This window comes from Empidonax traillii, unplaced genomic scaffold (genome assembly GCF_003031625.1).
Source record: "Empidonax traillii isolate 1590-97213 ecotype Southwest subspecies unplaced genomic scaffold, ASM303162v1 scaffold116:size1738432, whole genome shotgun sequence".
In the NCBI taxonomy this organism is placed as follows: Eukaryota; Metazoa; Chordata; class Aves; order Passeriformes; family Tyrannidae; genus Empidonax; species Empidonax traillii.
Genome location: NW_020955309.1, coordinates 91,028 through 117,884, shown reverse-complemented (window position 1 = coordinate 117,884; position 26,857 = coordinate 91,028). Strand labels below are relative to the sequence as shown.

The 26,857-nt window shown below is 37.7% G+C and overlaps 1 protein-coding gene across 1 annotated transcript in view; it reads left to right on the top strand.

Moving 5' to 3' along the window:
- The window catches only part of MEGF10 (multiple EGF like domains 10), an 81,805-nt gene that overhangs the window by 41,091 nt on the left and 13,857 nt on the right, over positions 1-26,857 (top strand). Inside the window, exons 9-16 of the mRNA XM_027882986.1 lie at positions 2,725-2,937; positions 8,401-8,575; positions 9,385-9,505; positions 11,256-11,419; positions 14,308-14,410; positions 23,458-23,604; positions 25,832-25,966; positions 26,202-26,330. Coding sequence (XP_027738787.1) covers positions 2,725-2,937; positions 8,401-8,575; positions 9,385-9,505; positions 11,256-11,419; positions 14,308-14,410; positions 23,458-23,604; positions 25,832-25,966; positions 26,202-26,330 — 1,187 coding nt within the window. The remainder of the gene's footprint in view (positions 1-2,724; positions 2,938-8,400; positions 8,576-9,384; positions 9,506-11,255; positions 11,420-14,307; positions 14,411-23,457; positions 23,605-25,831; positions 25,967-26,201; positions 26,331-26,857) is intronic.

Sequence of the window (26,857 nt, the reverse complement as noted above, 5' to 3'; positions counted from 1 at the left end):
TTCCTGCTGTGGCCTGTGCTCTGGCAGTTCCTGTGGGTCTGCACTGGAGTGGGTTGCAGAATGGTGCAGTTTGGGCTGTGGTGAAGGGGTGAGGAGGAAAGCTCGTGGTTTTGTGCAGATGTCTAGCAGTCGTAGCAACAAGGGAGGCTCATGCAATTCCTTTTCAAAATGAGCAAGCTGGAGAATTGTCTCCTGAAGTATTTAAATCAAATGAAATGAAACATTTATTTTCTGATTATAAAAAAATCGACTTGGGTAGATGGGAAAGATAATACATTGAGGCATCATTTTTGAAGGCAGTGGAAAGGGATGAAAGAACTGCTTTCTTGCATATGTTTGAAACAGCACATAACTCAATTTTCTGAAGTCAGCAGCAGCTTGATCACTGGGGTTAGTCCAGGGGATCTCTGCCAACAATTGTGGGTATTATAACCATATGCACTTCCCACACAAGTGTTCACAGGACATGGTTAGTGCTGTTGCCAGACATACGGGGAGAAAAAACCCACCTCATGAAGAAGAGAAACAATTAGTCCAGAATCATTTGCATTCCAAAATTATATTTGTGTCTGTGAAAATACAGTGCAGAAGGTGGTAGATGCATTTAAACACAGACAAGGCTGCAGGGTAAACAAAGGAATATCCGTGTGAGTGTCTATATACTGCACTAAACTGGAGTTTCTAAAAGTAATACATTTTTACTATTGTAATTGTAGTCTGATTATCATCTGAAATGCCTTACAGGCTGCAGCATTTTGATCACTTTTGCAAATCTGAACTCCCGCTTTTCCTGCAAAACAGGCTGTATTTGCAATTCTTTTGTTTTTCAAGATACTCCAAGGGCAGGAATGGGTCAATAACAAGGTTATAGACCAGGTTCTCATTTCATGTCAGTGAACTGGCAATGGAGGGAACTGTTACAAGAAATGTGTGAGCAATGGCTGAGGTAGCACATACATACCACCTGCGAGAAGATGGGTTTTTTAAAGTGCTAAGCTATTCTCCACTTCTGTTTGTGACTCCAGCAATGTTTATGTGAGATTTTGGTGTGGTAACTCCTGGAAGTTGGTCATATATCAAGAAAAAACGGACTCATAGAGCATGTAACAGTTTCTAGGTGATCTAAGTTAAGGGAATCTTGTTTAAACTACCTTTATAATTCTTCTGCCTAATACTTTTTGATTGATACACGTTTTCACCACAAACTGGAAAAGGGTCTTTCAGAATCTGATGAAGATGGAGTTAAATTTAAAAAAAAATCATTACAAGGTTAAATTTTGTCTAATTTGCCTGGGATTCCTGACTGTCCTTTGAAAAAAATTCTTTCACAGCTTTATTTGTAGAACTTCATTAGGAAATACTGAAACAGGGTTAGTAGCTCTATTATTACACTACACCTGAGAAGAAAAGGAGATTTTATTGGTGACTTCAGTCAGGACAGAGTTATGAAATGCCTTGAAAATTCTGGAGATCAGTATCAGACTGCAACAAATACCGCAGAAGCATGAAATGAACATGTATGCCCATTTTACCTCAGTCAGAGGGCTCTGCTGTTACTTTTTACAGTGCCTCACATCATGATCTTTGAAATTCTCATGTAATAAACCACTGATCATATGAAAAACCAAACCAAAAAAAAAAGAGAGAAAAAACAAGTTTACAAGAAAAACAGAAAAAGAACACCAGGGAAATACTTTTATAGGACTGGGGAAATGAGCAAGTTATAACCTGATAAAACCATTAATAATGTGCTGTATTATCAAGTAATATTTTTGTACAATCTGTAACTTGACAAAACTTAAAGGTACACAAATTGCAGAAGATGGTACCACCTTTTGAATTCACAGCACACCTAAGGACTTTAATGTCAGCATATTCTGGCCCTAAAACTTTGGAATTTAGTTGTTTTGTCTTTTTGTTTGTGTCAGCATAATTCAGAGTCTACAGGGTGCTTATGTTGAAAAATGGGGGCATTTTCCTTGACACAAGCTGTGAAATATTGTCATAACTGGCTCTGAGGCATGAGCCTGTTGAGCTGAGAGGTCTGCTCTCATATATATAATGAAATATTTTAAATTCACTGAGTGCTAGAGCTTTATAGTAATGCTGTAGTAGTACTGGCATTTACAACAATTCAGCTGTAAAATACAGAGAAGATGAACCTGAAAATATCAAACTCATAAGACATCTCCAAACAAAACTGCTATCCAGAAACTCATTATTTAATGAGTTGCAAGTTTTAGAAGCAGGGTACTGAAAATTTTCTTGTAGTATTCAGGCTGGACAGCTAAAGATAAGACTGATCTTTAGGTTAAATAATAGCTTTCATATGAGAGACATGAGAGAATTAAGTCTGTTAACTAAATTGTCTATCATTTTAAAGCTCTATGAATGAAAAAGTTCCTTCACACTTCAGGTCTGACTTAAGAGGATTTGGTTTTGTTCTCATTCCTGAATGTGGAGTGCAGTGGTCTGTGTATGAATGTTGTGTCCTGTGTTGCAGAGAAGGGAGGTCTTTTCCAAAAGAATTTACAGAGCCAGTGTTTTGAGCCTGTCTAGCTGAGCGCCAAAGGAAACCAGAGATGAGCGTTTTTAAATAGGAAGTTATATAAAGTTTTTGACCCATATAAGAGATTCCTTATAAACCATATTTCCCTTAAACCTCCAAAAGTTGTAGTTCATGGTAAACAAAGTGAATTTTTGTTTTGTTTTTTTCCCCCACAGATGCCAAGATGAGTGTCCAGTGGGGACTTATGGAGTGCACTGTGCAGAGACCTGCAAGTGTGTGAATGGTGGGAAGTGTTACCATATTAGTGGTGCCTGTCTCTGTGAACCAGGATACACTGGAGAGCACTGTGAAACAAGGCTTTGCCCTGAGGGAATTTATGGTCTCAAGTGTGATAAAAAGTGTCCTTGCCACATGCCCAATACCTGGAGGTAGGCTTTACACCTTTTAGCCTGCTGTTTTTTTCTATACAGAACATAGACATCCAAATATAATCTGAAAATTAATATTTCCTGATTTTTGTAATACTTTCATGCAAATGGAAGACTAAGCTAAAGATTTTTAGTAGTATTTGGTATTCTCTCACCACATCAAAAAAAGAAAATATCAACCCAGAAGAGCTTCTGAATGTTAGTCTTTGCAAGTATATTTGATCGTAATGTTCACTGTATTATTTGGTCTCTGAGCCATGAAATAAACATTAAGACAAAGCGTGACCTTTATCTATATTTACCACCTCTATGAATGTGTAGTCTTCTGAGCTGGGCTTGAGAAGCCTAGGCATCTCTCTCTCTCTCTCTCTCTCTCTGTATAAGAATTGCTGTTGGTGACTTTTAATACAAAGTTTCAGAGCATTACCAATTGTAAATCTGCATTTCAAAAATACATTTATTGTCATTTCAGTGATTTTTCTAGTAAGCAGGTAAAATCTGTCCATGGAAATCAAATGAAAATAGTTTTCCAATTAGCTTATGTTTTGCTATTTCTCCTTATTCAGGCAGTAATGAGTCCTATTTTTTCGAGGTTTTTGTGTCTTTGTGGATTTTGTAGTGTTTGAGCATAGTGTTATGAAAATGTAAAAAGTGATTATTTGGAGACAAAGTTTCAGCTGTGAGGGAGGAATGTCAGATGTCAGTTGAGGGGAGCCAACATATTTATAGAACAATTCTGAACAGCTTTCTCTTGTCACAAAACAGTTCTTCTGGTTAAATATTATGGTCACTGTACATTTGCTTACACTTAATTGCATTACTGTTAACAGTACCTTAGAGATGGTTTGTGAGCATAATTTTTGCTGTTGAAAGTAGCTGTGAAAGGAATTCACATAAACTATTGACTGTCACAAAGGATGTTGCTGTACATTGATTAAGATACACTTTTCCTCATAGATAAAATAAAAACCTTTAGTCAGAAGTTACCAGTGGTGTTAAATCACTCAGGCACGTACGTGGAAATAGCTATTCTGTTAGGCCACACTGTGGATTGTCAGAATTGTTCAACACACCTTTTGTTGACAAACTATGTGGCAACAAACTGAATTCCTTTCCCTTTCCATTCATATGCTTTTACAGTTGTGTACTTATGCTGTTTATCTCATTTACCTGAAGTGTCTTAAAAAAATACAGAGCAGTTTTGATGAAGAATCAAGCAATAATTATTTGGGCAATGTGTTCAAGAATAAATGGCCCTGTAATGCTGACCCATCTAGCTCTCAAATTCTGACATTAGACCAAACACTTCTGTATTATGAGTTATGGTTAGGCTGCTTTCCTGAAAATTTGTCTGCAGACTGTTGTGGCAGCCTTGCTTGACAGGAATGCATCGCACTGTATAGCATTTCTACTATTACAGGGATTACTTCTGATTCATGTTCAACATAGCTGTTCATTCATTTATACCACTGGAAGGCAGTTTGTGGTTAAATCAGATCACAAATGTTCACAAGTAAACAGCAGCATATGTCTGGTCTTTTTTTAATTTTTTTTTTCTCCACGTGGCAAATCCAAAGCCACTTAACAGCCCTGAAGGTGCACAAAAGCATAATGATGCTTGAGAAAAACAAATATTTTCATTACTTCACAAGTGTATTTTACATATGTAAGTTCCTTCCCCCTGGGTCAGGAAGTGACTAAACCCGTCAAATAATAGAAATAAAAGGGCATCTGGGTAATGGTATAGAAGCCAAAGCTCCCTGGGGACACTTGAGGCTTTTCAGATTCTTTTTAGAAGCTAGTTGTATCTGGTTGTCCTCATCTCACAGTAAGGCAGGAGACAACTCTTTAATCACATCAGGGAATATCCTCAACCCTTTCTTGCCTACCACAAGTACTACTTGGTCTGGCTGCAGCCAAAGGATCTTCATAACACTAATCCATTTAGCAGCAATGTAGCAATCAGTAATCCCAGAGCACAAAAAAGGGATAGAATTCCTCCTGCAAATACACTTTGTGTGTCTGTAGGTCTAGGATTCTGTTCTAAGGGCCTTGAATAAAGCTTTTTTCATCTGGATCTGATCACTAGTTTAGATATCCTCAAAGAGGAGCTATTAGTAGGCTTAGAGCTCTTAAGTTATTAATATTCATAGATATGGAAATGAACTAAGGGTTAATTAAAAAAATATACTTAGCTCTAAAAATATTTCTCTAAAATATGTGTACATAAGTTCCGGCATGTAAGTATGTCCCTGAACATCTTCACATGTTTCTTCATGTACAGATATAAAAACATTATAGTACAGCATAATTCAAAAACGTATACATTTTTAATTACTGTTTTATGAATGAAAAAATTGCATCAAAGCAGCTTTGGCAACAATTCATAATTTCATTTTGGGTTGCCTAAGCTTGTAGGGATTTTGCTGCTGCAATTCGTTGGCAACTGCTGGGTATGGAAGGCAAGCCTATCCTTTCTCTTAGATGTATCATCAGCCTTCATTAAACTCTTTGTAAAGCATTAAAAATAGCTGTACTTGAGAGATTTTAATCTGTTTGAGGGACCCAGAGGACAGAAACAGATGACCCTCTTGTGCAAGGAGATTTTTTCACAAATACTCTTCACTATTGCATGTTTTGACAAATATGAAAGGACTAGAGCCTGTCTGTATATCAGCATTTCCACTTTGTTTTGTACAGGAATGCTCTTCTAGCATAAACCACTTTTAGGCTGGGTTTTGTCATACCTTCTCTCAAGCACCACCTAAGGATCATTCAGGAAAGGTGAAAAAGGCAGAGTGTAGCAGCATATTTGTCTAGAATGTTTACAAAGGATATTGGTTACACCTCTGATACAGCATTCACCCTGGGTTTAGGTTGGTCTCCAAGTAAATTTGAGATATGCCTGGGTTTTTTTGTTTTGTGTTTTTTTCTTGTAAGCTCTTTCTGGTAATCTTCGACCACTGCCTCACACTTGCAGAGTAGGGTCATTCAGTATCACCAGGTAATCTGGAACAGTTCAGCCTATAGTTAGGATTTATTCACGATATGAACACTAATGGGGTTTATTTGTCTCATGCTTTTTCTGACATACATATATAGATTTGATTGCATTTTTATAGTGTGATACATGCATAGTTCATGTAGTTTGGCTGTGTTCTTAAAGCAAAGATTAGGGCACTTTAATTTTGCATTTTTTCAATGGACTTGTATTTACAGGTACAAGAGCTTTTCATGGAAATTTTATATTGCATAAGGTACTGCAGAATTTGGTGGATATTGTAACAGTGAAACACCTATATAAATGATATGAAAATCACTAAGTTCATCTGAGTCCTTCAAATATACAATATCAACTACCCACAAGTATTTTTTTGCCTTTGTACAGAGTAGGGTTGCATTCCAGAAGGTGTGAACAAAAGACCAGGAATAAAAGTGGATATACTGGCAACATCTGTTTACTTCCCTATCTTAATATTTAAATCTTATTGCTAATTAAGCTAACTGCACAAGAACCCATCAGAAAGCTTCAGAAGTGGTTCAGTTTCCTACATCTAATTACAAATTACAGAATACTAATTTTGGTGTCAATCAATACATGTGCAAGTTGGCCTTGGTAACACTCACTAGGGGGCTTGGAATATCAATGCCTCTGCTTCATACACAGTGCTTCCACATGTGTGTGGTTTCTCCGTCTGCTGAGAGGAAAATAACCCAACAACAAACACCATCTCAGGATATTATATGATTGTGTGAACACTGGGCTTTATGTCTTAAAATGACAGTACTGCTAAATTAATGTTATAAATATGTTCTAATTCATATCCCAGTGACTATTCAGTTCTTGATTGAAAATTTCTTTCATTTTCCCTCCTATATATTCTTCCACTGATAAGAGACATGGAAATTGGGGACCTACAGAAAGTTAGGAATAGGAGATGTCAGGTTATCTTGATGCATCTTTTGTGTCTTCAAGGGTTCTGCATGTATTTTATATACAAATAGTTCCATTTCAACCTACTTCATGGCAGGTATGCTTATAACTGAACAAATAATCAGAACTGTTGAGTATGAACAGCGTGAGTTTTGAGCCATTTCTTCATTTGTCATTTATCTGAAAAGATCTTTCCTCTCAATTTACTGCACAGCAGCTTAATATTGTCCAATATCTTCAGGACCCACAAGTTTTTATGGTGTCATAGAGTATGCAGTAAGATACAGAAAGCAGAATGCAATGATGATGTTCCAGCCTTTATAATTCATGCTTTCCTTGATAATCAATGTGTTGTCAGCTGATTGTTTTCAGCAATATTAAATTCTTATTTTTACAAGAACAATCCTCAAATCCGAGAGCAATTGCAGCTAATTATTCTTCAACTTTTTCAAAGAATGTTCTTGTTATGTTATAGCTCTTAGAAGTGCAGTAGGTACATCTTCAAACTTGCAAATGATCAGAAAAATATTCAGTTTCAAATATACCCCCACACACAAGGAGTCAGCAAGTCTTGCAAAATCAGACTCTTGTCATGGGTCATTTAATTTGTCTGGAGGAAGGCACTTTTTTTTTTTTCTTTTCCAGCATACTTAAAGGAACTTCAATCACTGGCAGACAAATATCTTTAAACAGTCTTCCCATTGTAAATAAAATGGATTTGGATGTTAAGGCTTTTCCTTTGGTGAGAGTTAAGCAAATGCTTTGTCTGCCAGAGCGCTACAGAGCACCCCATTGTGCCCACTATTCCAGCATATATATCTTTGCGCAGCTGATGATGTCCATTTGTTATAAGGCAACAGCTGCCTGACTGGCCCTTCAATGAAACTGCTGTTCCAGGTAGAGACAGCTGGTCTGCCACCAGGTATGGCCAAGAGAGAGGAGACACTCTCCAAAAGGTCATTGCTCTGATGGTATAGCTGACTTCTGCCCAGTTGTCCTCTTCCAACCTACAGTTTAAAGAAAAGAGCGTTCTTGCTGCTCATGGGGTGCTCTGTTACTATTTTATGCTGGATGTGCTGGTTTTCCGAGTGTCATATTTCTCAGACAATTCACTGCAAGTTTGCGCAGTGTTATGAAAATGATCCTGTTAGCGTAGAAACATAATAAATTGTTTGGCATTTAATGGTTTCATCACCTTAATATTTGTAACTGTGGGTATCTGTTTTATGGTAAAAACTGTGTTTCAGAGAAGTTTCTTTTCAAATTGATGTAGAAAAATGATAAGTCTTATTTTCTTTCCATTTCCTCCTAGAATGTCTGTATGTTGTATGATATTTTTTAATTGTCATGCATTTATATATAAATACAGAGAACCCTTCACTTGGTGGTTCGTGAGGTAAACCTCTGTGCAGAGCATGGCAAGATCCTTTATGCAATTATCTATAAAAGCGTTTTGTCCTCTGGAAAGAAAACAATATTTATGTCACAGTTAGTACCAAACTATTTAACCTCTCGTCCTGTCCTGGCAGCTGTCATCCCATGTCTGGGGAATGCTCCTGCAAGCCTGGCTGGTCTGGGCTCTACTGCAATGAGACATGTTCCCCGGGATTCTATGGCGAGTCATGTCAGCAGATCTGCAGCTGCCAAAATGGTGCTGACTGCGACAGTGTGACTGGGAAATGCAGCTGTGCCCCTGGATTTAAGGTAAATGTCTCACTTTCACTGCTCATTTTCAACTCCACTGCCTTTGGTTAAGTGAAAGGTTCTTCAAGAGGCCAGAGCGGCCTTTCTCCACCACAGTAAAAGAGAAGTAAGGACAATATTTAGGTACCACTGTATGTGTTGTAAGACTCTGAAAAGGCAAAATTTCTGATTGATTTTGAGAACCAAAATGAAGCCATTTTTAGAAAGTGACGTTATTTGTTTTCTAGGATGTTGATAAGAGGATGTGCTGTTGAGGTGTAAATAAGGGGAGGAATGATAAGTTTCAGTCATTATCTTGTAGCACCAATGTCCTCATGCTTCATCCACAGAAACTCCGGACAAAAACATTTGTTTTTATAGTTCAAGACAGATGAACTATATGAAATGGCATATTCTGCAGTTTTTATGCACATTTGCTGTTACCGGTGCCTTGGATGCTATTCTAACATGGAAAACATTTTACAGTAATAACTGAAAACTTCAGCCAAATTAGTTCTTAAAAACTAATTATTTTCTATTAAACTGCTTTCTTACCCTGTTTTGGTTTCATAAAGGGCTTCTTTATCACTGTCCATTGGTCTAACCAAGTGATATTAACTATGTGACCGAGCTCTCACAACAAATCATAGAAAAGTAATGCTTACTCATAAAGGCTTAAAAATTCAGGATAATTTGGAGACAGCCTCGGACATGCTTGGGCTGTATATTTTCTGGCTTTTGTAGCACTTCTGTCAGTCTAGGTCCTTTATTAGTTGTATGGTCTGAATCTCCTCAAATAGTTTTTAGACTCTTATTTTTTTATAATTCAGGGTACTTCTTGTGGTACTCCTTGTCTTCCGGGAACATATGGAGTAAACTGTTCGTCCGTGTGCAACTGCAAAAATGAAGCCATCTGCTCACCAGTAGATGGTTCTTGTGCCTGCAAAGCAGGTAAGTGTCTCCTCAGATTAATCTTCTTTTTTCTGTAATTGTGGCATTGAATTGAATTTTTAAAGTAGAGAAGAGGAAACTTAATAAAAGGCAAACCACCTTGAAGGCCTCAGCACTAGATACTTTATGCTTCTGCTGCTCTGGGAGGGAAAAGCAAGGAAAACATCTTCTCAGAGAAACGCTGTGGTCTGCTAGAAGGACTATGGGTGGGCCATTTATCTGATGCCAGCCTTCCTAATCAAAATTATATGGAATCATAGAATCATAGAATGACTTGGGTTGGAAGGGAACTGAAAGAGTGCATCTCTTGTTCACTTCTGCTGTGAGGAAGTATTTAAAGCCCAGTGTCCCTCAGGTATGATGTTGGATTGCTGAGAAGAGAAGGCAGGTTGTAGAATGTGCCCAAGCAAATCTCATGCCCAATAAATGTTTTAGACCCCTCCTGTCTAAAAATATTTTTCTAAAAACAGATGACGTTTGAGAGTGGAGGTGAAGTGTGAGAGTTACCTAGACAAATAGCCACTAAATTTTTCAGGGACTGACACTAATAAATCTATCATACAGCAAATGTAGAGCATCTACTCTTGCCAGAGATGGTGGAGCTAATTTAACCCTAATTTAATTTAAAGCAGCTACTGCAAAACAGCCAGGTCATGAGGAGAAAAACTATTTCGTGAGGGATGCATAATCCTGTCTCCTTGTGCATCATGCAGTTTTAGTCATAGTATGGTGAAAAAGGACAGCAGAAGTGAAATTAAACTAAACCTTGATACTTGTCATGTAAACAAAAGAAATTTATAAATCTTGGAAAGACATTTGAGAGGAAGTGTCTCGGTTTTGTTGGTATAGCGTAACATTTTTTCCTGAAGTGACCCCTGAATTTGAAGTTATCAGTGAAGCACAAGGCAGACTGATTTCAGTGCATGTGTTTTGCATAGCCTATTGATTAGGGTCAGTGCAGAATAATTTTTCCCTTCACTTACTGTAAACAATACAAAATTAGAAACTTGGCCTGTGTCACTGCTGCTGATAACATATGACTGCCTCACACTGTTTCTCTTGTATCCAGTGGATGATCACATTTAAAAAAATCTATTCACATTTCAGTCCAGTGTGCAGTCTGTGAATTGTTGCTATCAGGCATAATCAGTGGTGAGTGCTGCATTTTAGAGACTGTTTTCATCACATTTTTTTTTTTCTGGATTTGGAGAGAAGTATAGAAATCATCTAAAAGGACTTCTTTGTATCTTGGAGAAATCCAATTTATGCAGTTCTTTATGGTTTTTCTTTTTTTAAGATTCCTGTTAAAAACATATTGCAGAACTCTGTGTATTGAACGCTTGTGGAACAATTATGAAAGCTGCAGCTTGTCTTGGGAAAATATCCCTAATTATTTTCAGGCTAATCTCAGTGTAGTTTAGTGCTTCTTAGTGAAATTTCAAGGTGTCTGTCTCCATTCCAGATATTCCATCAATTGCTTTTGTGTGTTGGCACCCATCTGCAAACAGATGCTGTGCACAGATGTTACAAGGTGCCCTTGAACACCTTTGTCCCAACCTGGACAAGTCCTGAGCTGAAACTGCTGGTATCACCCTGTAGTGAATGTTAACCCAGTACTGCCCATCTCGGAGAGATGTCCCATGGCAGGTGGAGGGAAACATTCTGAGAGGAAAGGGGGGAAACCTGAATAATTTGTGACTTTAATTATTTTCTTTTTTTTTTTTTCTTTTTTTTTTTTCTTTTTTGGCAGGTTGGCATGGTGTAGATTGCTCAGTAAACTGTCCCAGTGGTACATGGGGACTTGGCTGTAACTTAACCTGCCAGTGTCTTAATGGAGGGGCTTGCAATGCTCTGGATGGAACCTGTACCTGTGCCCCGGGCTGGAGAGGAGAAAAATGTGAACTCCCTTGCCAGGTAGTTTAATAATATCACCAAATTTTGCACTGTAGCATAACTCTGGGTAGGATAGGGCTTCTATCATTCTTTGGGGATACATCTCTAGGGAGCACATGAGAGTGTGCATCAACAGTTCTTCTAGAAGAGCTCTGCTGCACAGTAAACCAAGAACACAAAAAATGGCCACACAAAATGAAGATGCATTGATGAACACTTTTCTACTTTCAATGCTTGAAAGTTGGAACACAAAATTTTCATTAGCTGCTGTGGAATTGGTTGAAAAACACAGAATTATATTTTTCCCCTCTGTCGGCATCAAATGCTATCAAACTGCTTCTGTTCAACTAGTTTAAGTAAGAATTATGAGACAAAAGAACAAAAAATCCATTCCACGTTAAATAACATCTTTCTAATTACATTTTCTTATGTCTGTGTTACAGTTTGAATTAAGAATTTTGATTGCTTCTCAGTCAGACATGAGAATCTACTTTTACTACCCAATTCCATGACAGGTGCCTTCCTACTGGGACTCTGATTTCTGCTCTTTCCCAGATTTTGAGAACTGCAAAATTAGAAGCGAGGACAAATTAGATTGTGAGGACAAAGGCAAACTCCTTATCAGTTCTGTTCCATTTTACAGTTTGGGGAAGCCATAAAAAATGTATTATTTAAAAAAATTTTAAGTAGTAAAATTCAAAACGCATTTGTTTTACTGTGTAACTGTTTGGTTTCAATTACATTTCATGCACAAAATCCCCCTCCCCCCCATATTTTATGAAAACTGGGGTTTTCCTAAGTCCATTGTTTTCAATGATGGACTTCTGTTTTCCAGGAAATTTTTAACGAAAGTAATTTTAAAAATAAACGTCTCTCTGCTCTCCTTTTCCCCTCCGCTGTCATTTGCTCACTTTTGCAATACTATCTGCACAGCAGGTTACTGGTTTAGTACAAGTGTAAAGGAACCATATGAACTTCATACACACCTTGTAAATTCCCTCCCATATCACTCTGAAGCTTCTTTCAGTATGGACAAGCTCTGCTGCGCAATAACATGATGGGAATAGATGAAATAGAGTTTAAGATGGAAACCACACCTCTGTCCTGAATAATAATGTGCGCCCTCAGAATCCTCAGAAGTGATTTTTGGGTCTTTGCTTTTGGTTTTAAGATGAAGCGTAGCACACACTGATGTAGTGAGTAAAGTAGAAAACAAAATTGAATATATTCTGGATGGCTGATTAGAGTGCCACCTGTGCACATTCATGCAGTGTTTCCAACAATGCGTCTCCATCAAAAGATTTAATTTTTCTCTTTTCTAAAACAGCTTTGTTTATCACTTAGTGTCTGATTCTGAAGGATGATGAGGTCTCCCAAGCTCCATTAGTTCTTCTAAAACTATCTTAAAAAAGACACATACTGTTTCATAGCAGTTGTATTACTATGCCAAAGTTAGTCAAATAATGCTTAAAAGCATTTCTATATCAGGTAATTTAGCATGCTCCTCCTCTCTGTCAAACGATGTCCATAAGCATTTACACATTTCAAGTGCATACTCTGCTTCAAAATTCTGGAGCAGGAGAATAAACAGAAAACTAATTCAAATACAGCTAGTGTGGTCTGAAATGTTTTCCTTGTTGGAGCAGAGATGTTATTTAAATCAATGTATTTAAATTTGTTTAAATAACTTCAGAAAATTAATTTTACTCCCCAGATTGTTACTCAAGATATCACTGAAGTTTGGACTTCAGTCCAAGTACATAGCAGGCTAAAAATACTGCTTTTCAACAACATATTTGAGGATTTCCTTTCATTCCAAATCTGATTATATGCAAAGGAACTGTGTAATCTTTTCTTTTTCAGTATATAAAAAAGTACTGTTGAGATGAGCAAAAGGCTACTTACACTGAAGTAATGTAAAATTTTGTTCAACTTTAGACTTTAAAGACTGCGAATTGAATAGCTGAATCCTGTGGCACTTAGTTGAAATGTATGCATGAACATCAAAGAACAGCAGATGAATTTTGTTACAGATTTTATTCAGATTTTAATGTGGCTGAGACCAATTTTTAGCCTTGAATTTAAATGATTGATTTTTAAACCTGATATGTTTTCTTTTCCTTTTTTGCCTTTGCTGTAGGTATCCCCGAAGCATTACCATAAATTATACTGGCTTTTCTCCATGTTTTTTCAATTTGGTTTTGGCACATTTTCTTCAAGATCAATTTACTGTTGTATTTTGACTTTGTTTTGAGAATGCAGTATTAAAGATTCTGCTTCTTTCAGTTTCTCAGATTGATTTTGTATTAAATTACCCACTAATGCATGTGCCAGCTTCCATAGAAGAAGCAGAAAAGGCAAATTCAAATGTTTAGATGTAATTCTTTGAAAATCAGCTGTGCTTCTTGACAAAGCAGAATGCACCAAAAGGGGTGTTCAGCTTCTAACTTTAATCTTTTTTATTGGTTCAAAAAATGCCCCATAACCAGAGTATCTCTTTATCTTGCAGTGCAGAAAGATTTTTAATCAAAAGAAAGTGATACAGTTTGCATTATTTATGCAATGAACCTCACACTAAATATATATTGTAATCTAAGGTTTTACTACTCTTTTTTTAAATAATTGTGCTTTTGTGTAGTATCCTTTTTGACCAATAGGTAGAGAGCTTGGGGTCTGAGGCAGAAAGGAGACTGAATTGCTTTAGTCTGGGATTTTTCAAGGGAGTATAATTCCTTTTTTTATATTCCCCTCTTAAATGAAAGAACAAAAATGTAGGATGCAAAAATGTTCCAAGAAGCTGGAAGCATTTTATATTACAAACAGATTACGGATTCAGGAGAGATCCGTGGTTGCTTTTCAAGGCAGGACTGACCGGAAATTTCTGGGTTGTTCTTTTTTTGTTGTCACAGGACGGCACATATGGCATGGATTGTGCCGAGCGCTGTGACTGCAGCCACGCAGATGGGTGTCACCCCACCACAGGGTACTGTCGCTGCCTCCCAGGATGGTCAGGTATAAAACATACCCCTGAGGACAAGGAAAGTTTCCACTGTGGTGGAACTTGGTCTTCCCTTTGGGTTTGGGGGTAAAGGAGGAATATGTGGTGTTGGGAGGGGAAAAGGGCCAGTTCTGTGGCCGCTGTGTCCCTCCTGTGATTCACAAGTATGGAAACTTTGTTGGGTGGGGGATCCACAGAAAACTGAGAATAGAAAGGGAAATCTTGAAACTTGGGTGCCTCCACAGTATAATTCCTTATGAAAGTGGCAAATAACTGTAAATATTCCAGGTTGTGCTTTGAGGTAAAGCATCACATCCAGCTTTCAGTCAGCCAAAAAGAGGATAACTACTGCAGAAACCATGTTGCTATTTCAGTTTTTCAACCTTTTGAAAACATGAAGTTTCTCCGCACATATTTTGTTCTGTATGAATATTTTCTCATGAAGTTTTTTGCACTGTGGTTTTAAGAACTATCCATATCTAGTTATTCGCCATAACTTCTGTTTAACATGGTTGTTGCACTCTCTTGTTTGTGGAAAGGGAGATTTTTTGAAAACATGATGAAACTGTGCAGGAGGGAAGGTATCATGAAATGTTTCCTTTATCCCTAGGAGGTAGTTTTAGTTCTCAAATGGATTTCTAAGCTCTAAGGTTAGGAATACTCTATGATCTTCAATAGGGCTTAATTGACAGTATAAGTCTGCTCCTGTTGAAATGTTCTAGACTTGGTGTCTCGCTGTGGTCTTGCAGGGGTCAGGTTTCATGTCCCCTGTCTGTATGCCCTCTTTCCATTTTATAATGAGGAGTCAGCATGAAAAACGTGTGAATGAACAAAGTATGTGAGTGCTGTGAAAAGAGAGAATTTTTATTTATTTATTTATGTTTTCAGATATATACTAATATTATTTAGTGTGCGCTCTTTTAATATTTTTCCTAATTGACTTGCAGGTTCATTATATAATTGTTTTCTTTTTTCTCTGGTGCTTTCAGACAAAGTAGGTGGAGATGAGACTATGATTTCCTCAGAAATATACAGTCTTAGTTACTGGGGTTTTTCCCCAACCTTGATTTTATACCCTTTTTTTCCTAGCTCTATAGATGGATCACAAGCATCTTGTTGGAAGTGCATAATACTCTGTTGTCTCCAGTTCGGGTTGCTTAGCTGTAGTTGATTACAGCTTATCTGATGTTTTTTCTACTTTCTGTTCAGATGAACGTGACTTTTGTGATTACTGGGGGTGGGAAGTGGAAATCAGTAAGGGCTCCTGCTTTGCTTTGGAAGACCAAACACATCTATCATTTGTGCATTTTTTCTGCATATTGGTTCTTTCAGAAGGTCTCTCTCACCATTGTGTCTCATCCTTTTCAGTGTGAGAGAGACTTCCAGAGACAGCACTCACCTCACTGAGACAGGACTTCGTTGGTTTTATTCTCTTTCCACAAGCTCCAGTGTGACTTAACATCTGCCACTTAGATACCTCAGGGCAGTGACTACCACAAGAGTGCAAAAACAATAGAAGTTATCTGAGTGAATTATGAAAAAATACTATTAGCCTTATGCCATCTGTTGCTATTTTGTGTGACACTACATTGTGTTTATTTTGTTGTGATGTTAATGTCCTTACTTTCAGGTAGTTTCAGGTAATTGTGTGTGCGTTTGGACACATTTGTGCAAACTTATATTTGAATCTGCTCAAAATATGATGTAATAAATTAGTAAATGTATTAAGCAGAGCATACCCACAGTAAAAACGTGTTGATGATCTTGATTATAGTTTAGGCTGTTAAAGTTGTCTACAAGTTCCAGATGTGCAGCTTAAATGGAGTTTTTAAAATGGAGACAAATCATCAGAGATGACAGGTATGTTAATGAAAGGATCCAGGTTGTTTTAAAAAGTCAAGCCCAAAAAGTAGCAAAGTTTTATAATAGGTGATAAAAATTACCTAACCAGTGTGATTTAACTAACCCAGGAGTATTTTTTCCTTTAGTGAAATCTTATTTCATCTTCATGTTTAGGAAGGAAAGACTTCACTAGAAAGAGACTTCCAGTGTAATTATTGATCAAATTGAGTCTTCATCCCTGGATGATGTCATCAGAACACCATGTGTAACAGACTAGTTTTGACATGTTGATGATGTCTAGACACACTTTATAACATACACGGCATATTTCGCTTTATACTCAGTGTCTGGAAAAATCCTCCTCCCACACTTCACATGTCAGAGCAATACCCACGAAGAGTCTGGTCTTTGTGTAGATACTTATATTTAGAATGAATAAAAAAAGGAGAGAATACTTTAGGAAGGAGTTCTCAGATAGCTGTACTGTAATGTTGCACTGCAGAAATAGCAGTAGATTGTAGGATTAAGAAGGGAGGTTGTACAAATATTTCTTTGCATGATAGGTGAAGAAGCAGATGGAAGATGTGTTGCATTGAAAACACAAGAAGCTTCTAAAATGCAAAAAATGATGTTAAAGAAGCTTAGATTTTTTCCTAAGCATCAGACATACTAATTTTGTATGGGTAGTATTCCCTACAAAAAAAACAAACCAAACCAAGCAAACAAAAGAGAGGCAGAACCATATTTTGGGTCAGTGTAATGCTTCTCCAACCCAAATGAAGGATTTAGTCTTCCAAAAACCATTGTGAAGGTAGTCTTAAAAAAATGAATACATTTGAAGAATCTTAAAAAGGAGAACTTGTATTTTTTTCTTTTTAAGCACAAATAATTGACGAATCCAAGGCAAACTTTCCCAGACGTTTTGATGCCATCAAAATAATATAAACTTTCCAAAAATATGTTGTAAATACAGTATTTTTCTCAGCCCTGTGAACGGAACAGTTGTCTACACTTTCCCCAGGGAATTTCGTCAGAGGGAATAGTTTATATAATTTTGTAGAACTGAATGAAGGGAGTTTTTTCCCTTGCTGGATGATACAGTTGTCCCATAATGCTGGGGAACAGGAATCATGCTGCATGAGGAGGGTGGATCACTGGCCTGGTATTGTGAGGGGCTCCCTTGGGCTGTGAGGGAGCTCTGAGCTGCTGGTATGGGCACAGGTGCTTTACTGCAGGCTCCAGATACAGCTGCAGCTCACCACTCGTACAATAATAAGATATTACATGGTTTAGTCTCTTCAAGTAGGTTTATTTATTTATTTATTTTGAACATGCCAGTGTTTTTCTAAGAAGATAAGAAAGGTTATGTTAGGAACAAAAGTTAAGTTTTTGACTATTGCATTGATATCAGCAGTTTAAAAACTCAATAAATAATTAAAATTTGCTTTAATTAGGTCTCTGGGTTTTTTAGGTTTTATAATTTTAATGCAGTTCTGTTGCCTAGGAGGATACTTAGGTTTTTCATCCTAAACAACAGTGACTTAGTTTCTAGAGCTCCTATAAAAAAATCTTACTCTCTCTGTAGTTTGCATTAAGTTTTCCCTGCACAGCACTGTTAATTCTGCTTAGAAAAGCAAGAGTTAAGGGTGATGATTTTTTTTCCTGGCAGTCTGACCATTCCATCACGTTCCAGGAGCCACATGACAGGATGGCACAAATGAGAAACATCCACCCACACAGAGGAGGATGTCTGCCCCAAACGCTCTCATCCCTTGACATTTTCACTGTATCTTATAAATAACTTTTTTTCATTTGGAGGGAGTGCAATGGTGAGACAGTGGAAAGGAGTAAGAACCATTAAAACAGAAAAGCAGAAGAAATAGGTAGAAAATATAATCCCCGAATATGTAATGATAATTTTCCTAATAATTTATACTAAAATTTAAAGTCCTTTAAAAAGCTACATCTACCACTTCTCTTAAGGAGAAAGCAAAACCAACAGGCACATGGTAACTTAAGTTTCATCCCTTAATCTTATCTGTTCTGCAGGCAGCTGTCAAAATAAGTTTTTCCCAAATTGCCTGAAAGATTTGAGAATTCATATTCTTGCAAACTGACAGTTCACATTAAAGCATTAGTTAATTAAATTAATTAAAGATAATTAAATTAATTAAAATGGCAAAGGTGGTTTTTTTTTTTCTCCAGACTGTTTACTACTGCAATTACAACTAGAGTAATGTGGGTGTTACTGATAACATCACTGTTGTGCTTTCTTGGATGCAGTGCTGCCACACCTTCCCACTTGAGAAGAAATGCCATGTCACAGTGGTACATTTGTTATTTTTAAAATCGATTTAAAGGTTATCTGATGCCAGGGATTGTGAAATACCACTAGTCTGCTATCTGTACCAAAACAATAGCAGTGGTTTATGGAAGAGACAGATGCAGTAATACCAGCCTACATTTTACCATTCATCCACAAGCTACAGCAGAAGGGGTGTTGGTGACTTTTTTATGCTGGACACCTGCTGACATTAGTCACATCTCCCATCACCAGATGTGCTGTTTCTGTGTCCTTCCATGTGCTTCTGACATTATTTCCAAGAGGCACATTTGTTGCTGGATTATAACAGGGAGGTCTCTGTCATCTGACACTGATGCAAATCACCAGGTCCACTGAGAAGTGCAAGCTACAGCTCTCCTTTGCCCCTCAGCTTTCAAAGTGTTTGCATTTTTTCCCTCCTAAAAAGAAGAAAAAAAGACATAAAGGGGTTCTGTTGCAGGTCTTCCTCACCTTTAGGCCAAAAAACAAGGTGCTGCTGGTATGACATCCATAGTGCTGGCACCCCATCACTGAGACCCTCTTGCAAGAATGTGGTTTTTCCTCCACTTTGACCAAAACTTTCCCCTGGGCTCCTGAAGCACAGAGTCCCATTGGGATGGATGCTCAGTGTGCCACAAAATGATATAATCATACATGGACACTGTGTCATGATAAATGGCATATTTACTTTCCAAACTTTGGGAGAGGAATTCTCCAATAAGAGGTTTGGCCCACCCTACATCTGGACTTCACTGTGTCTGCACCTCTGTTGTCTGTGTGCTGTGGTGCACCTTTACATGGGAGAAATACCACTCTTTCAGAAAACTAAGAGCTTTAAATCAGTGATTAAGTATGTTTCTTTTCTAACTATCAAGAAATTAAAAAAAGGTCAAGTATTATTTCCTTGTGGCTACCTAAAGATTTGTAGAAGAGCACTTCTGGTGTGGATAAGAGCAAGAGTATGGCCTTCAGAAAGATACTAGGAATATCTCAAAAGTCATCCACTAAAATTTGCAGATACTGATGTCTGCCTTCAAATTCAGATGTTTTTGTTGACAGTCTTTAGTAGCTGGCTTCCTACCAAAACTTGCAGGCAGAATCTCTCTGGCTGCCACAGCGAAGCAGCAGCTGAAGACTGAATTTCTGGAAAAAATCCTTTCATTAGCTCCTTAATTTGGGACACTTTATTTATTCCTCTGGCTATCCTCAGCTAGGGAGCGAGGTACCTCTCTCCTTTAGAGACAGGGTACCTCTAAATAGTGCTGTGACGTTTTTCACCACTTCCCATTCCTTGGACTGCTCATCCCTCATTTGACAGAAAAGTAGGGAAGCAATTCTCACCATCAGAAGTCCTTGAACAGACGTGATCTAAGTGTTCATTCCTCTCAAATAGAAGCTCTTGGGCCGTAATAGAAAAGTGTCACTAGCCTTAGTGACACCAAGATTTCCCCAGCCTTTGAAGGCCTGTCCCTTCTCTTGTTTTGGCTGTTATATATCTGATTTCACCCTGACACATGGGAAATACACCAATATACAAACAGGCTTTAATTCTTTGGGGCTATATTGGAAAGTCCCATGTGTTGAGAAGATCAGTTGTATAGCAAATACATGTTCTTTATGAAAAAAAATCTTTTTAAAGCTTAGATAACTTTTTATCAGACTAACAGAAACATAAATAGCTGGAAAACAGCATTTAGTCCAATAATAAATATGCCTGGGAAGATAGTAAGAAATAATTGGTAGATTTTTTTTTCCCTCCTTCAGGTTCTAAAACAAATTAGCTCTTTGTTGATCTGACTTGGATGGATCATTGAGTCTCAACTTCAAAATACAGCATTGGAAGTATGGAAATACTCTGCTAGCATAGGCAGAAACACTGGTATCCCTAAAGAATTCTTTACTTCATTCATGCAATTACGAATGTTGGGGGAATGCTGATTTAGATGTGAGGCCCCCAGCATAAAGCACTGGGCATTAAACGCACGAGCATTTCTTTAGAGCAGCTTAGCTGAAGTTTATCATGACCATTCAGCCATTGCCTAGCAACTTGTGAAGGCCATCAAAGAGCCCTTTGTCCGTAGCTCTGGCAAAAACATTTTCTTGTAGTTATCCTTATCAGTATGAAAACCAAAATGAAAGCTTAATAAAAAACAATTTTATCACATAAAAGATTAATACTTGCTTGAAATTGTGGCAGTCATAAGCCATTTGATACCATGTTGTAAAAGATGAGTCTACTCTTGCTTTGTAAGTTCCAGTAAAAACGTTTCTTTTTCCTCAACAATATCTAGCTTTTCTATGAAAGCATAATTTGCTGAAATTTCATATAAAGTATCACTCTGGAAATAAATTTTTTAAAATTTTTTTTCACCCTTTTAATATTTCTAACCTGTTCTTTCCAAAAAATGCACATACTCGATTTTTACAGCTATTAAGATGTGAAACTCAGTTTTTTATTTTTAAGTGCCTTTTGAACTTAATAATTTGTGAAATTTAAAACTATTTTTACAAATAGAGATGCAGTAAATCACTAGATGGTCTCTGCTTTGCTGCACTCATTCTTGACACTCACAGGAGTGAAACTGATTTTGCTTCTGATCAATAATGAATATAAAATTCTTACAGTGAAACAGTAGTAATCAGCACACATTCAGTGTCTTATATTGTCATAATTCTGTGATATTTAATATACACTGTTTGTTAGCTAAGTAGAGGGATATCATTCTTCACCTCATACAAAGTGGAAATGGGAAAGAAAAGGTAGTTTTTTTCAGTTTCCCTAATGCATGATTTTCCCTGGTGTGTACCGAAGGAGCTTTTTCCTTTTTTCACTTTTAGCAGTAGTTGCTGGCTCTTTCAAGTATCGTGGCCTTCTGCAGCATGGGACTCATTGTCTTTTCTGTCCCAGTGTGCCCAGTATCACCCTTTGACACCACGCTGTCATAAAGCATCCTCTGTGCACAGATCGAGGCAGCCTAATTGAGCCTGGTATTATTGTATGTCACTGGTCTACATAATCTCAGATAATGCACTGTGGTAACTCTTGGCAACCACTGGCTTGTTAATAGTGACCATTATTTACTGAACACCACTGAAACCCCTTAAGACTGTGAAAAATGTCTTTTCTTTAGCAGGGCTCACTGAGTGAAGCTGTGTATGATATGACACATAACACTCATGTGGACAGAGTGCCAGGCTCAGTTGTGAAATGCTCTGCATGTGTCTGCTTGTGCTTTCACAGACTTGGAGACCTATATTCTCAAATTTGGGAACCCCAAGCAAAGCAATTTTATGCAGCTGAAAGAAGTGGTCTTGTTTAAAAAAGGAAAGGAAAAAAAAAAAAAAAAAAGGGAGTTAAAGAGTTAATGAAAAAGTTTACCCAGGCTACTGAGAAGCAAGTCCATGCTGCCTCTCAAATGTAGATGGAGACAGGAGAATGCCCGTGCATGGAAAAATGAAAGAGGAGTGATATAAGCAGCCTTTCATTTTTTGACAATTTGTTTGACAGATTTGTTTTAGATCAGTACTAATTAATGATCATTGCACAGTCAGGGCTTTTAGGTGGCCTGTGTACTGACTGCTGCTGGTCAATATCTGGATTTTAAAAGTCAAGTGTTTTCTTTCTTGCTGGCATTAGTGAGCCATATATTTGATTCCTCAGTCTGTCAACTGTCTTGCAGAGAAACAGTTCCAGAATCCGGAGTTCCATCTTTCCTCTAATTAGATGGTTAGCCTTTGGAAACAGGCTACCTGCAAGGCAGGTGCTGGAGGTGTTGAGGAATCACCTCTGAGTAGTAAACCATGTAATTATTTTTCAGAATTGTTACAAATGAGGTTATGTAGGTTTTGCTGTTCAAAGATTCTTTTTTCTTGTCACATGTAAAACTAGTTTGGGGTTTTTTTAGGACTTGGGAAGGCATTGAACCTGTGGCATATTTTGCTGGAAATACTTTCAAAGCAAGACATAGTTGCAGTTGGATTCAGTCCACTTTTCCTTTAGCTGAGGGTTCATTCAGTAGAGGCACTGCAGTAATAGTTAATTGTTAATGCAAAGTGCTGTAGACACAATACAGTCTGAGTTCCACAGCGGTGCCTGCTGCATTTAACATGCAGAGTGCATTTTAGAAAGCAGGAAAATTATATTTAATGTTGCTGCATTGTAAAAATAAAACAAAACAAACAAAACAACCAACAAAAGCCCCACAAACAAACCAAAAACCAAACAATATACAAAAAATCCAACAATAAACAGACTGTGATTGGGTGGTTATAATGAGTGGTTCGTATTATGATTTAAATGTAGCAATTCAGGTTGTGGCCATTTGACAATCAATTTTATACCAAAAGCAGTTTAACAAAGTACTGACTGACTGGCATCCTTAACACTGCTGCAGCTAAGCATTTTGGAATGCTCATGTGGTGTATTTGGAAACCCTTTGTGTGTGCTACATTTTTCCATGCGGTATGAAGCTGAGCAGTAATCAGCTCACCACTAATTAGGAATCATTCAGTGTCCTGCACGCCACTATTATACAAAATTATGTCAGACCCAAAGAATTTTTACACTCAGAAGGAAAAGTTTCTATACACCTTTTGTTGTGCATTTCCCAAACATAAAATTTGAAAATAAGGTTTTGCTGTTTTGAAAAGGCCATTATGGAGGAAGCAAATCCATTATGTACATCTCATCAAAACTGGAATACGAAAGAAATTTGTTGTTCTGGGGGAAGACGGGAACAGAGATGCAAGTTTACTGTGTTCTGTTTTCCTGGTGTTAGTGGTATTTTCATAAACAGGCTATGTGAGCTGTGCTTTGAAAATCAGTCCACTGAGGACCATAGGTTTAACCTTACTATTCATGAGAGTTCTTCACAAATGTTTTATTTATGTTTTCAGGCATTCACTGTGACAGTGTGTGTGCTGAGGGACAGTGGGGTCCAAACTGCTCCCTGCCTTGTTACTGTAAAAATGGAGCCTCCTGCTCTCCTGATGATGGAATCTGTGAGTGTGCACCAGGATACAGGGGCACCACTTGTCAGAGAAGTAAGAACAAAATTAATGCTTTAAAAATCTCTGTTTCTTCTGCTGCTACTTGGAATACATATCATGTAACACAACAGTGCTTTGTTAATTGTAGTATGAAGTACTATGAAACACTCTCTGATGGGGCATTTTTTCAAAATATATGAATCTGCAGAAAAAAGCATTATCTGAAATGAACAAAGCAGTAGTGCTCTTCTTGTTATGCTACAACTTTACTGTTATTCACTGCCTGTGCTATGGCATTGTTATGAACGTGACTTTCCAAGAAATTACTTAGGGGACTCCATTCTAAGGGTAAACATTCCCAAATGTAACTGATGAATGTTAAGTTTGTAATGCGTGTTTTGTTAGGTAAATAAAACTTATATGGGTTTCAGAAACTTTTAAATCTCCCCATTGAGTTTGGTAGGAACTATTGGCTTAGTTATTGCCTTTTTTTTAAACAGTTTGTAAGAATCAGCAGTGACATCAGGCCTCACAGTAAGAACAGGATATCATATGTACCCATGGTTCCTTTTGAAAAATTTAAAATTCAAATTACAAGAAAAGAGATACATATAAACTAAAGAAAATCATTCTAGAATCAGGGAGGTAAATGTCTACCCTCCCGACAAGGTTTGTCACAGTTTGCCAGCAATCCAGCTGCCTTTAGTTTAAATCATCAAAGCTGTGAGGGAAAGGTGTTTATGGAAGAGAAATGTCTGTCCCCTGGAGTTGGGGGCCGCCCCATTTTCAGAGTAGGTCTCCCAGAAACAGAGTCAAGAAGTAGGTGGAGTGAGGCCAAGCAGAGATGCTCCTAGGTCTTCCAAAAGAGGTTGAAAAGGCAGGAGACAACATGAAGTGTTCACCAGTAGTTTAGAAGGAGTACCAGAAGAGGGTCAAGTCCTAACAGTTCAGGAATGGCAAAATCTCAAGCTGAAGGATGTGATTGTCTATGGCACTACTAAACCCCACATTAGGATGGCATTAGTATTCCTTGAGCACTTCGAACTCTGCACAGTAATTATTCTCACTATCTAATCTCTCAAGACCCTGCAGTTAATCAGTTAATCCAAAGGCAGACTCAGTGTAACACTACATGTAATAATGTTCCCTTGTGTTTTGGAACTGTGCCTATAACCTGGACAAGAAGCTTCCAGTCTAGTGCCTCTCAGAGCCCCTCTCTGATGCACGGTCTGGAGGCTGGGAAGACAAAGGTCATACGAATAATTTGGATTCCAGTCAGAAAGTGCCTTTTCAGTAAACAGGAAGACCTTTTGGCACTGTTTCACTTGGAAAAGTTAATCTCTGTACAGAGATCTGGTCATATAAATTTGTATCAAGTGTATAATTAAAACACTGAATCTCGGATGAAATTAAAATATTGAAAAGATTCCAGGTTCGTTTTGTCAGTGCTAGTTGCAGCTGTGCAGGTATTTCTCTTGATGTATTACCTAATATTTTACATTTATCGGGAAATGAATGCCAAAAGGGATTAGAGCTACAAAGAAGGAGATTTTATGTAACAGCCCTTTTTTCCCCCTGTCTTTGGTGTTTTTTGTGGGGGGCAGGGTTTTTTTTTTGGTTGGGGTTTTTTTTGGTGGTTTATTGGTTGGGTGATATTTTTTTTTGTTTTGTTTTTTTAAGAAATTCATGCCTTAGCATCAGAATTAACTGGTATTACCTTTGTATTTCTGGTCTCAGGTTCTCTGAAAGTCAGGTGACTGTATCATGTAATAAGTACAGTGAATATCTAAAAGAAAGGTTGACTGGAAGACATTTGTACTTTTTACCCAGTGAAGTAATGGTTAAGTTAGTTTCCATGTTACGAAGCACATAAGATGTCAACATCTAAGATGACCTTACTCATCTAGTGATAAAACTATTCTCTGTTATTTTAAATTACTTGTCCTCAAATATGCTTTAAAATACATACATGATTGTTCAGATATATATCATAATAAAGTATGTATACATTTCAAACATTATCCATGCACAGTGTGGCCTGACACGTAACAGAATGTCAGCTAAGTCATTATTAACCAGAATATAGTAAAGCCTTGAGGAAAAGGAGCAGATCTCCTTTTGTGACTGTAAATCATTGAATTGTACAAATAATAACCACCACCATTGCAACTCCTTGTATTTAGAAAGCAGAGCTAATTCCAAGTCAGGAGCAAGTGCCCTACAGTTCATGGCTGTATGGCAAGCAAGGAAGTCAATGTCAGTTTGTCCTCTCTGGTTCCAGTTTGCTCCCCTGGGTTTTACGGACACCGCTGCAGCCAGACCTGCCCCCAGTGTGTGCACAGCAGTGGTCCCTGCCACCACATCACTGGCTTGTGTGACTGCCTGCCTGGATTTACGGGAGCCCTCTGTAATGAAGGTACGACTTGTAATAAAGACATTTCATAAAGTGTGAAACCCACTGTACTCTGAATTGTATTATTTGTATAGTAAGTATGGATATTGTGCTTACCAGAATTTAAAATGCCTTACTTTAACATTATAATAAGCAATACATTTCTCGATCCAAATGTTAGTTGCTTTCTCTAGAAATAAAGAAAATAAAATCTTGTTCAGATTGCTAAAGAGTTCTAATTCTGACAATGTCTTCTCAGTATGTCCCAGTGGCAGATTTGGCAAGAACTGCATTGGAATATGCACCTGCACGAATAATGGCACTTGTAATCCTATTGACAGATCCTGTCAGTGTTACCCTGGCTGGATTGGTAGTGACTGCTCTCAGCGTAAGTATCATTTTTTTTCCCTTTAATTTTAGAACAAATAATCAGGGTCCAGCTGAAGTATCAACATTTTGGTAAAACAACACTGTCTAAGTCAGAAATTAGGACTTCAATAATGAAGATATGCTAAACTTTTCTTCATTTTATCAACACTGTCATGGTGCACTATAATCCTTTTAATGAGTGGGCTGAAGCACAGAACAGGAGGGATCAATTTTCAGCCTTCCACTGCACTGCCCAAAGGAGAGTTGTAGAGAAGCTTGATCAGCCTTATTTCAGAAGTGCATAGTGAAGAGACAATAGGCAACACTCACAGGTTACGGCAAGGGTAACTTTTATTAGATAAAAAAATAAAAATCTTTACTGTGAGAATGATCAAACACAGCAAGTGTCCAGAGACAGTCTGAAGTCTCCAGCCTGGAAGAGGCTGTACATTATCATCACTGAAGAACCTTTGAGTAGGATGCCGGACCAGGGGATTATACAGGTCTCTTCCAACATGTCTGTGGATTGATGAATCCTTGCATTAG